The sequence below is a fragment of the Nelumbo nucifera genome, chromosome 8 (assembly GCF_055504915.1).
Source record: "Nelumbo nucifera cultivar China Antique chromosome 8, China Antique-T2T, whole genome shotgun sequence".
Taxonomy (NCBI): Eukaryota; Viridiplantae; Streptophyta; class Magnoliopsida; order Proteales; family Nelumbonaceae; genus Nelumbo; species Nelumbo nucifera.
Genome location: NC_142656.1, coordinates 30,306,015 through 30,318,324, shown reverse-complemented (window position 1 = coordinate 30,318,324; position 12,310 = coordinate 30,306,015). Strand labels below are relative to the sequence as shown.

General features: G+C 40.6%; 1 protein-coding gene across 1 annotated transcript; it reads right to left on the bottom strand.

Moving 5' to 3' along the window:
* Positions 1-6,255: 6,255 nt before the first annotated feature.
* Positions 6,256-7,077, bottom strand: LOC148789815 (uncharacterized). Its single transcript, XM_088893780.1, has 3 exons — positions 6,922-7,077; positions 6,501-6,600; positions 6,256-6,410 (listed from the first exon to the last, which is right to left on the bottom strand). Exons 1-3 carry the CDS (start codon positions 7,075-7,077, stop codon positions 6,256-6,258), a joined length of 411 nt encoding a protein of 136 aa, XP_088749906.1.
* Between the last annotated feature and the right edge of the window lie 5,233 nt (positions 7,078-12,310).

Genomic DNA, 12,310 nt, shown 5'->3' with positions numbered 1-12,310 from the left:
GACCAAGCCAGATAATTAGTTCCATCTAGGTTGACTGAGGTCATAGCTAGTAGAGAGTCAACTAAGGCTCCCGGAACCTGTCCGGATTTTGCAACATGCTTGTTTCCAAGTTCTGAAGGGTTCATCTTCTTAAAATACTTCAAAAATAACTTCTAACAACTTCAAATAACAACAAATGATGACAGAAGAAAAACTGTGTTGTGAGTCAATGCCTATGCAGCTGTACCTGCTACCTGCGTCACACTCGGAACCTGGGAGAAACAGAGAATTCTCAGCCGCACCTTGTAGACTTCACAAAACACCAAAACCACTTGAATCAATCTTCAAGATGAAGGATAAGAAGACTTCCAATCACCGAGCACCTAGGTCAAACTCCCTGTGGGGCCCGCAATAATATTTCTCTAGAAAATTAGTGTTTCAGGCAACACACTTGAATCTGTTAGGAGGACAACAAAACCTGCCCCCTTCTCTCCAAAAACCACTAACAACTAGTCTGAAACAGGTTTCATTAACTATTCATCCAATTCAGTTCTCCATACACACTGTGTATGGGAAAAAAGAGATGAAAAGAGAAGAAGATGAGCCTGCTCTGATACCAAGAAGAAAAACAACCTTTTGAAATGAAAGGGTTGTTTAAAATGTTGTAGAGAATCCATAGAAAGTAGCTGAAATCAGGTTTCAAGAAGAGAGAAGAGGAAGAAGAATGCGGCGACAACTAGGGTTCAGAGAGAAATTTTCGAACGTAATCTCCTCTTACAACCCTAATCCCGTTTCATTAAGTTAAACATTAGTAATTTACAGCGGGGCCCCTGGTTGGGCAGAAAATTAAAAACATAACATAAGAAAAAATAAGGGCCCTGATTAAGACCCATTACAGCAAAGAACATAAAAAGATAAAAAAGGATAAACAGCCTATGAGCCATTCGGCCCATCTTCTCTACTAGCTTGTAACTGATAAATTCTCGCATAGTGCCTTTGTTTTGAGTATATTGCTTTCGCTTGTTCCTATATTTTTTTTGCTGTCAAATTCTACTTGACAGATGGTAAAAACTCTCATGTCTCTTCTTTCCTAGAATCACGACAAGGGCCCTAAGCATTTTTAACTTCAATTCTTGGCATAGCATAGGTTATGGGCTATGAGTAATCTACCAACCCATTTAGTTGCTATGTTGGCACATGATCACTTATAGCAACATGCCTTGGTTCAAAGTCCCTCCTTTGTGGTAGAAACCGTTCTAAATCTTCAACTTGCCGATCACATTCAAGGGACTTTTGGAGGTTCAACCTTCACCTTTGAACCATCAGTGTTCCCCCTTCCTTCCTTCCTTTTGCCTTAACCACTTTCCATCCCTCAGGCAACTGCCCACCATCTTTGTCCATCATTGCCGGAATTCCAACTCCGATGAACTACAACGTCCTGATCCCTTGCTAGTGGGTCTATGGGCAGTCCTTTGGTGTCCGACCGCTTTCTCTTGATCATTTTCTTTCCACATTTTTGGTTCAGCTGCCTCGTCAATCCCTATATTGACTAATTGACTCATTCATTTCTACATTAATTGACTCATTCATTCATTTCTACATTAATTCATTCCTATATTCTTTCGTTCACATTAATTAATTCATTAAATTATGCATTCATCCATTCCTTTGTGCATTCGTCCATATGGGTTGGAGCATAGATTCGTTCATTGTTAATGAATTCATTCTCGCATATTTGCTTGCATTGATTGATGCGTTCTTTCCTTTGCATTCATGCATCAAGCAGCCATTCATTCGTACATGCACTCATTCATATGGTTGCATTCATGCATTCACCATAATAAATGTATGCATGAATGGGAGAATGACAAGGAATGAATTAATTTTAACAAAGGAATTAAGGAATGAATCAATGTAGCACTGAATGAAAGAAAAATGAATTAATTAGTTATGTAAAGGCAAGAAGAAGAAAAATGACCTCATGTTTCCTTGTTGAAACCTTATCTTTTATCTTTTGATACAAATCAGATGAACTCTAAGTCGATGGAGCTTCTTCGAGGGATCTCCTTCCTCCAAAAACGGAATTAAGAGAGAGAGAGAAAGAAGAGAAAGAGGGAAGGGAATAAGTTGGTTATGTTTTTCCTGGCCATGTTGTTCTACCTGTAGGCCTTATATAGGCTTTCTCACATATCAGCTCATCATTACCACGAGCAATGCATGTCGGTTGTTATGATGTGGCCTACGGATGTAAACAAGTCGCATGGTGGTTTGTAAAGCTTTGCATGGGCCACTACTGCTGCTGCATGGGCTTCACGACCTATGTGGGCCTGGCTTTCTTGAACAGTATGGGCCCAATGATCTGATGGTGGGTTATCCGCCCGGGATCTATCGAAATCAGTCCAGCAATTTCTATTATTTCATCCCTACTTTTGCAATAGAATTCGTTATGGCGCCTGTAGTCTCTTTAAAGCTAGATGGGTCAGTTCAAATACCCTTTTTTTTGGTATAAACCAGTCAAAGTCTTCTACCTGACCCTTCTATTCAATGGACTTTTGGGAGCTGATCATTCACGTCTGAACCTTTAATGCTCCCTTTCTTCCTTCCTTCCATCTAAATCACCTCCATCTCCTATACAACCGCCACCGTCTTTATCCTATACAATGCTTGCTTAGTTGATACACGTGACAATTAGTGACCGACATAAACCTGAATAATTATGTAAACAAGTACTTCCAGGACTCAGAAGATCTATTAGCCATATAAGGTGGGTCATTTATGTACTTTATTCATTTACAATAAATGTCAATAATGTACATGAATCTGATTGGAGCTAAGGGCATACACTGTCTAACAATGACTAAATTTGGGTTTGGGACTGGATAGTGCAAATGGATTATGGGCTGTGTTCGTAATTGTCATTATTTTGTGCTTGTGAATGGGATAGTGGTAGATTTCTTTCCAGCCATTAGGGGTATAAGACAAGGGGACCCCCTATATCCTTTCTTGTTCACACTAATTGCTTATGTTTTGGGAAATTTAATTCATAGAGTAGACTCTAGGGGCCTCATTAGAGGTTGGAGAGTTGGAAGGGAGGAAACCCCTCTTAGCCATTTATAGTTTGCTGATGACACAATTCTATTCTGTGAAGGAGGTAATGTGAGGTTCTTCAAGAACATGAAATTGGTGACTCTTTGAGCAAATTTCAAACTTGAAGGTGAACTTTGGGAAAAGTTGTGTAGTGGGTTGAATTTGGAGGGAGAGTGCAGAAGTGATAGGGTGAGAAGTCTCAGGCTAGCCATTGAATTATCTAGGGTTACCATTAGGTGATAAGCCCAAGAGAGAGCTTCTGGAACCCGGTGATGGAAAGATTTGAAAAGAGACTTGTCTCCTGGAAAAAGAATTACCTTTCACTTGGTGGGAGGACTACACTGATTAAGGCCACTCTAGAAAATTTACCCCTTTATTTCCTGTCAGTGTTCAAAATCCTAGTAAAGGTTTCTAGTAGGTTATAGAAGATGATGAAAGATTTCCTTTGGGAGTCGGGAGAGGAGAAGCAGGATCATAGAGTAAGTTGGGAGGTGGTTACTAGGAGTAAAAACTGTGGTGGTTTGGAGTTAATGCTACTTTCATAGCTCTAATCCCTAAGAAGAAAGAAGCAAACAATCCTAAAGATTTTAGGCCGATCAGCTTGGTGATTAGCATTTACAAAGTCCTGGCTAAAGTGTTATCTTTGAGGATTGAAGTAGTGTTACCCTCCATCATTAGTCAAGCCCAAGGAGCATTCGTGTAAGGGAGACTGTAAAGAGACTGGGCCAAATGGGCCCTAACTCTCATGTGATATCCTTTATTTTATCTTTTATCTTATGTTGATGGGCCTCACTTAATGGGCCTGTTATTTGTTCTTATTTTACCTTCTTTATGTAACTGCCATGCTGGCCGCCCACTTAAGGGTATAGTTGTCATCATCAATTTTTTAGAGATTAATAAAAAATAGGGTTAGAGGAGAAGGGTGATTAATTCGACTTCTTCTTCTCTTGCCTCTTCTCTTCGCCATCTTCCTCTCTTATATAGTTATTCAGATCTGTTCTATTATGCTAATCACTAAATTTAATCTTGATATTAGAGGACTGATTTACATCTTGGTATCAGAGCATGTTCAGTTCCTCTTTCTTCTTTTTCTTTGTTCCTGTACACTCTAAAATCAAGAGAGTGTATGGAGAGATAGGTTCTCTATAGTATAGAGAATCACTTGCCTATTTGGTAGAAGGGTTTGGAGAGTTTAGTTCTGGCCAGATTTTGCTAAGAAGTGATGCTGTTTTGCTGCTGCCCAAAACCCTAGCCGACTGGAGATTTTCGAGTTACCAGGAAAGGTGAAGCTTGGGTGTGGCGCTCTATGCTTGGAAGGTGTCTTGTGACTGCTAAAGGAGGGCTGTTCGGGTTTGGAAGAGTTTGGGTTACTCTGGTAGGTGCAGTAGTGTCTTCTCTCTCCCGCCCATCTGCTGGACGGAGCAAAACTCTAGTTTTTCAAGCACCCAAGTTATGGTTGATTTCAAGGAAGTTTACATAGTCAAAATTTTTTGTTTGATTTTCGTTTGATTAATGGAGACATACGGAAGTGAGTTCAAGCAGGTGCCAACTTCTGGACCTGCTCCAGTAGATTCCGTTTTGACGGGTGTTACCACAATTAAGCTAGATGGGACGAACTATCTTGGTTGGGCCCAGTCTATAAAAATCTATGTTTGTAGTAGAGGAAAACTCGGGTATCTCACAGGCAGCAAGGTGAAACCAGAAGAGACAAACCCTGAATTTGAAAGATGGATGCAAGTGAACTATACTGTTATAGGATGGTTAGTCAACTCTATGCAACCTCATATAGCCCACACTATCTCTGGATGTCTTCGGCTAAGGAGATATGGGACAGTGTAACTGAGACCTATTCACAAAAACTGAATGTAGCCAGAGCATACAAATTGAAATGTCTTCGGCTAAGGAGATATGGGACAGTGTAACTGAGACCTATTCACAGAAACTGAATGTAGCCAGAGCATACAAATTGAAAAGTGATGTGAAGAACCTGAGACAGGGGGAGAAGAGTATGGCAATCTACTACTCTATACTAAAGTCCATATGGCAGGAAATTGATGTTATGGAAACAGTGGTATGGGAGAGTAAAAAGGATGCTGAAATGTATAGAAAGCTAGTGGAGAGAAATAGGGTGTTTGAGTTTCTCACTGGACTCAACCCTGAGTTTGATATTATCAGACAGAACATTTTGGCCAGGGATGAGGTTACTCTTTCACAGGCATATGCTATGATAAGTAGTGAGGAGAGTAGGTGGCAGGTGCAATTGCAGAGTCCATCTACAGAACATTTTGCACATGCGGGAATGAAACCGAAGGGCCCTACTGAGAAAAGCGAGCAGTTGTATGAATATTGCAAGAAACCACGACATACAAAGGACACCTGCTGGAAGCTTCATCCTGAACTTCTTCCTGATAGATTTAAGAACAATAATAACCCTAAGAAGGGCAGTCAGGTGGGAAAATCCAAGACTGCTAATGTTGCTACAGTGCCTGAAGGGGGAAGTAAAGAATGCGAAGAAAAATCAACTATTGAGCAGTTGGCTGCAATGAAGCTGGATTTTGAGAAGTATGGGAGGCTCCTAAATCACCTGGAAGCTACGGTTTCTTCAACTCACCCTTCCAACAGTACATCATCTTCATCGGCTTTTGCTCACTCAGGTACTCGTGCTTCTGCGAATCATGCTTCAGCTTCAGGTAATCATAAAATCCCTTGGATTATTGATTCCGGTGCATCAGACCATATGACCAGCCTATCTAACCTGTTTTGCTCATATCACCTCCTCTCTGGGAAAGAGAAAATATCCCTTGCCGACGGGTCCCTTGCCCCCATCTCTGGTAAAGGTGATATAAAAGCAATGTATGGAAGACAAACTTCTCCTAAAGTCACCCTTTCTCGTACAAAATGTTTATCAACTTCAAGGTGCTTTGTCCTGTCATGCTAAACTGGGTTATGGGCAATGTTAATTGCTCCCTAATTATCACAGTACAACATCATAGGTTCTTTTGCCTCTTCACCAATCTCTCCTAACAAGGATCAGATCCAGAGAAGTTCTGAAACTCCATGTGCCATGGCCCTGTATTCAGCTTCGACACTTGATCTTGCAACCACTCTCTGTTTCTTACTTTTGACAAGTTTACCCCCAATAAGAGTGCAAACTCCTGAAGTAGATCTCTTGTCATCAAGACATCCTACTCAATCATCATCTATATAAGCCTCTAGCTTTAACTGTCCATGGTCAGCAAATTGTATGCTTCTGCCTGGGTGTCCCTTTAGGTAAGCAAGAATTCTGTCAATAGCGTCCCAATGTTGGACTCGCGGGGCATGCATGTATTGACTCCCCACACTCACTACATAGGAAATATCTAGTCTTGTCATACACAAATTTAGCAAATGCCCCACAAGTCTCTGATATCTCCCAGTGTCCTTTACCAACTCACCTTCTGATGCATTAACTCTGTGATTTTGATCAATAGGAGTACTTGCAAACTTTGTTCCAAGCTTCTCTGTTTCTTGTAGAAGATCCAGAACACACTTCCTCTAAGAAATAAAGATTTCATGTTTTGATCTTGCAACTTCAATGCCCAAGAAGTACCTAAGCTCCCCAAGATCCGTAATTTCAAATTCCCTGTGTAGATTTTTTTTCAAACTGTCAATCTCACTTAGGTCATTTTCTGTGAGAACAATATCATCTACATAAACAATTAGGATTGACACTAGGGATTCCCTCTGCTTCACAAACAAGGTATGATCGAATTGAGTCTGAGTGTAGCCAAAAGCAATCAAGGCCTTCCTAAACCTGTCAAACCATGCTCTGGGAGACTGCTTCAAACCATAAAGTGACTTCTTAAGTCTGCATACCTTCCCCTTTTTAGCATCACTATAGAAACCAGCAGGGAGATCCATATACCTTTCTTCTTGCAAATCTCCATTTAGGAAAGCATCTTTTACATCATGTTGAAATAGGGGCCAAGAGTATGTGGCAGCAAGAGAGAGAAGTATCCGAATAGAAGTCATCTTTGCAACTGGTGCAAAGGTCTCTAAGTAATCAATGCCATAGTTCTGTGTGTACCCTTTTGCAACCAGTCTGGCCTTATACCTTCCTATACTTCCATCTACATTTGACTATGTAAACCCATTTGCATCCAACAGTTTCCTTGCCCTCTGGTAGATCCACAATTTTCCTTGTCTGATTCTTAATTAAGGCTTCCATTTCTTCCTGCATGGCTATCTTTTACTCAGGTTTGGAGAGAGCCTCACAAACACCCTTGGGTATAGCACAGAGTCAAGAGAAGAAAGGAAAGCACAATAAGAAGGAGAAAGTCCACTGTAGGATAGGTACTGTGAAATACAATGAGCAGTACACTTTCTCTTCCTTTTTCTGAGAGCAAAAGGAAGGTCCAGGTTATCTGTAATGGGATTAGTAGAATCATTGGGAACTGAAATAGTAGAGGGATCAAGAGGGATACCTGAATCCGTGTCAGCTGAATCTGGAGTCTCCAAGGAACTGACAGGAAGCGATGTGAGTTCTGTTGCAATGGAATCAACCTCCCTGTGAAGTCTCTATCGTAAGTAACATAGAGAAGCAGGACGCAAGGGAGGTGGTAAGGTAGGTGACATAGGAGGATCAGACACAGGAGTGGACACAGGAACTAGAACTGGAAGAGGATACTACTCACTCACTTCCCCAAAACACTCCCCCTGAGAAGGATCCTTCAAGAAGAAGGATGTGGACTCAAAAAAAGTGACATCCATAGTAACATATTGACTCCTAGAGACTGGATCATAGCAACAGTATCCTTTCTAATTTTCTGCATGTGCAAGGAAGACACACTTCTTTGCCTTTGGATTTTGAGCGGTGAGGACCAAGAATATGTGCAAAGCAAACACACCCAAACATTCTTTGAGGAATGTGGAACATCCTCCCCCTCAAGAAAAAGGAGACTGAATGGGGTGTTGAATCCAAGTATACGAGATGGCACCCCATTAATTAGAAAAAATGTTGTGAGAACTGCATTACCCCAAAACCGAACTAGAACAGTAGATGTGATCATCTTGCTTCTTGCAATTTCAACAATGTGTTTGTTCTTCCTCTCCGCAACACCATTCTACTATGGGCCGTAAGAACAACTGCTCTGATGAACAACTCCATACTCTAACAGATACGAAGCAAGTTTCTTTTCAAAATATTCCCTGGCATTATCTTATTTGAACACCTTTATTCATTTCCCAAACTGTGTTAGCACCATTTGATGAAATTGACGAACCAAGGATAGTACCTCATCTCAATATCTCATTAAGTAAATCCAAGAATATCGAGAAAAATCATCCACAAATAAAATAAAATATCGATAGCCACCCATAGAAGGAACTTGGTATGGTCCCCACGCATCAGAATGAATAACATCGAAAGCAAACGAACATCTTTTATTACTAGCTTTAAAGGAATGTCTACAATGTTTTCCAAGCTGACAACCTTCACACTCTAGACTAGACAAATTAACAGACTTAAAAAGCTTTGGAAATAAGAAACTCAAAGAAGAAAAAGACAAATGATCCAATTGGTTATGCCAAAGCATAATCTGACTCATAGACCCCGACTCACTATCCCTGTTAACATGATGACCCTGATGATTGGGTAGCACATCCAGGAGGTAGATCCCATTCACTTCACGATCACTCCCAATCGTCCTCTTTGAATCCAGATCCTGCAAAACACAATGACTAGGAGAAAAAATTTCTGAGCAATTCAGGTTTGTTCAAGTTCCCAGACCTCTACTCCTTATCAAACCATAAAAACAAACATGTTGCTAGGCTGGGTGTGCTTTCAGATTCAGGGATCTCTTGGGATTTTGATTTCAGAAGAGGGTTGAGGGAAAATGAGTTTGAGTCTCTTGTGCTTTTGATTTCAACACTTGAGAAGGTCTACTTGGACCAATCTATAGCTGATTGTAGAGTTTGGTCCCCAACTTCTGATGGTTTATTTTCCTGTGCATCTTTCTTCAGTTTTCTCACTCACATTGATCGTATGGGGGTGAACCCCAGTGAGAGAAATTTGGTCTAAACTGATCCCTCCAAAAGTACAAGCATTTTGTTGGGAAGTGTTCCTAGGGAAGGTAAACACTTGTGATGTGCTACAAAAAAGGAGGCCAAACAATTGCCTCTCTCCTCATGTGTGTGTCCTTTGTTTGGGATGTGGTGGAACCCTAACCCACTTACTTTTATCTTGCTCTTTTTTTTCTGGTATTTGGAATGTTGTTTGTTCTCTCTTTGGATGCAAATGGGTTCCCCCACTGGATGTGGTAAGTTTATTTAGCCCCACTTTCCTATGTCAACAGAAGAAAAGAGGAAAGTGCTTATGGAATGCAGTAATTTCAGCTACAGTATGGACTATATGGGAGGAAAGAAACCTAAGAATCTTTTTTGGAAAGAGAAAAACAAAGGAGGAAGTTATTGAAGCCATGGTGCAGACCATGGAGATATTTAGAAACTACTCCACAAATGAGATACTAAGAAATTGGGCTGAAGTAGCACAAACGGATGTACCCAAAGTACTTGTAAGCATGGAATGGAAGCCACCAGCACTAAACAAATTAAAACTGAACTTCGATGGGAGTTCTCTTGGCAACCCAGGAACGGCAGGCATAGGGGGTGTGCTTAGAAATCATCTAGGTGTGGTGGTGACACTGTATTCAGGACCAATAGGTATTGGTAACTCAATACAGGCTGAATCTCCAGCCCTACTTCAAGGTCTAAAGATTGCTGAGCAGATAGGAACAATAGACTTAGAAATAGGAGACATACTATTGGTCATCTCTTGGGATCAGTACCTTGGAAGCTCAAATTTATATTTAGTGAAATTGACACACTTGCAAGGAAGTTCAACTCTCAATTTGGTTGGGTCAAACGGGATGCAAATGGGATGGCGGATACCCTAGCAAAACAAGGGGCAAATAGATCTTCATTGTATTGGGAAGAATTGTAACTAATTAATGGAGATTGCAGTCTGTTCCTCTGCAATCTTTATTTACTGTAACTTAATTTCTCAATCATTAATGAAAGTTTTTTTGCTGATAAAAAAGAACATAAGGGCTGAGCCCTTGTTATGGTCCTAGGAAGAACACATCCAGCTTTGCCCACTCTCCGTTGTTGGATCCTCGTATCTCATTCTTCATCCTCAGATCAAAAGAATCAAATTTGGTTTCTTGTAACGAAACAATGTCAGGACTGTGTTTTCTCATAGTATTTATAACCACCTCTCTCCTCCCACTCTCAACCCTCTCACATTCCTAGATAATAACTTCATCTTCTGATTCTCCCCTCCCCCTCTTCAACAGCCTTTCTATTCCACTTCAGTGGTCCTACACTCCTACTATCTTCCCTTCACCTCCTCCTCCCCCTTTCTTGATATTCTCCGTTATTTACCATTTTCTCTTGCTTTTCCCTTCTGTTCCACTCGTACTGTTCTATAGCCTTTCCCACCACCTCTTCTCCTCCCAGGAAGAATAAACCCCCAATGTCTTGCCAACCTCTACCTGTCTTTCTAACAACTTGTCTATATCCACTTTCCTCCTCCCCGGTGGTGATTCTCTTCTATCTTCTTTACCATCACTTTCTTCTTGATTAAATCTTGTCTCCCCCCTTGTTTCCCCTCCTTGATTTCACTCTTTCTCATCTTATCCTCCTCGCTCTTCTCCTCCACTTCTTACTTTTGATCTAGACCTCCTTACCCTTGAAACATCGACTGTCTTGCTTACACCTTCGTCTTCAATCTCTGAGCTTCCTTTGTTTTAGGATTTGACAGAAAGTAGAGATGTCCAAGAAGGAGAAATAGAGATGATTGGAGATGAAGGATCTACTCTTACCTCGTCGTGCGCCCTCACCTTTGACTGACGAGAAGAAACTGTAGCTTGATTAGAAGGCTGCTCTTTCCTTTCCGGATGGGTGGTTCTTTCCTTCCTTCCTTCTTAGCTAATTGATTCATTCATTTCTACATTGAGTCATTCCTCAATTCATTCACATTAATTCATTCATTCAATCAAGCATTTATTCATTCCGTTGTGCATTCATGCATCTGCATTCTACCACTCATTCATTCATTATTCTTGTATTCGTTCTCATGTTCATGCATGCATCCATCATTGCATTCATGCATTCATGCATGCATTCATTCATACATGCATTAATTCATACATTCATAGTTTCACTCATCAATCCATACTTTTCCTTCATTAATTCATCCAGTCTTTCATCCACGTATACAATCAATGCTGATTATTTCACTCCACTTTTTCTATAAAATAGTGTATGATCAGCACTGCTTTAACGGCACCTCACAGTTTTCATTACCTTGCACAATCTTTCAAACCACTCTAGGCGATTGCTTAAGTCCAAAGCAATAATTCAGAAAAGGGGGAAAAAGATCAGCATCTATAAAATCAGAATCTTCCACACCCTGATGGACTTGGATTACCCCTACCGCTTCCATCGAAATTTAATTTGAAAAACCAACTGGGAGTAGGAGACCAATTAGGTAGAGAAGTGTCTACAGTTGGAGCTGAACTTGCAATTTCCTTCCAATTTCTAAACAAATCAACCATTGAGAAATCTTTAAACAGATCCAAAGACTTTTGCCATTACACTACTCTAATCTGAATCACCTCCAAAACATTGAAAAGACTTTTTTCTCTCTCTGAAAAAGACTCTCCCGTTCCTTTCTTCCCAAATAGTCCAACATGCAGCAACCCTAATCATCTGCACCCAAACAAAGATAAACACTATTAACAAACGTGATTAGAAAGAGCAGGAAATTAGTAAATGGTAACTAGTGTCACCCTTAGCCTTGTAAAGAACAAACCTAGTGAGGAGACAAATAACTATAAGGTCTCTTTCTCTGAATGAGATCACAAGTGTTGATTCTTTCTAGGATTGCACCAAACTTCCTTTACTAAACTTCCTAGCACGAACTCCCAACCTTCAGAGGAATAGGTTTGCACCAAACTTCCTTTACTAAAGAAAGCTACCCTAATTGATCCAATGGTTGGATTAGAGCTTTGAAGTAAGAAGCACAAGAGAAAAATACCAGAGGCTAACAAAGTCCATGCTATCCCTAAAGCTGACCCAATCAACTCACATGTGACCATGCTTCTTAAAAAGAAGGCCTGTCCTTGGGAATTTCTTCAGATATCTAAGCACCCTGTCTACAGCTTCAAAGTGGGCTGCCTTGGGAGCCATGCATGAATTGATTGAG

Excerpts from the sequence above, each read along its gene's own strand:
- LOC148789815 (XM_088893780.1), bottom strand. The coding sequence starts at position 7,077 with ATGACTTCTATTCGGATACTTCTCTCTCTTGCTGCCACATACTCTTGG. Across the intron at positions 6,601-6,921 it reads GTGATGCTAAAAAGGGGAAG|AGGAAGTGTGTTCTGGATCT; the intron begins GTATGCAGACTT and ends TTTATTTCTTAG. Across the intron at positions 6,411-6,500 it reads CAGAGTTAATGCATCAGAAG|TGAGTGTGGGGAGTCAATAC; the intron begins GTGAGTTGGTAA and ends TTTCCTATGTAG.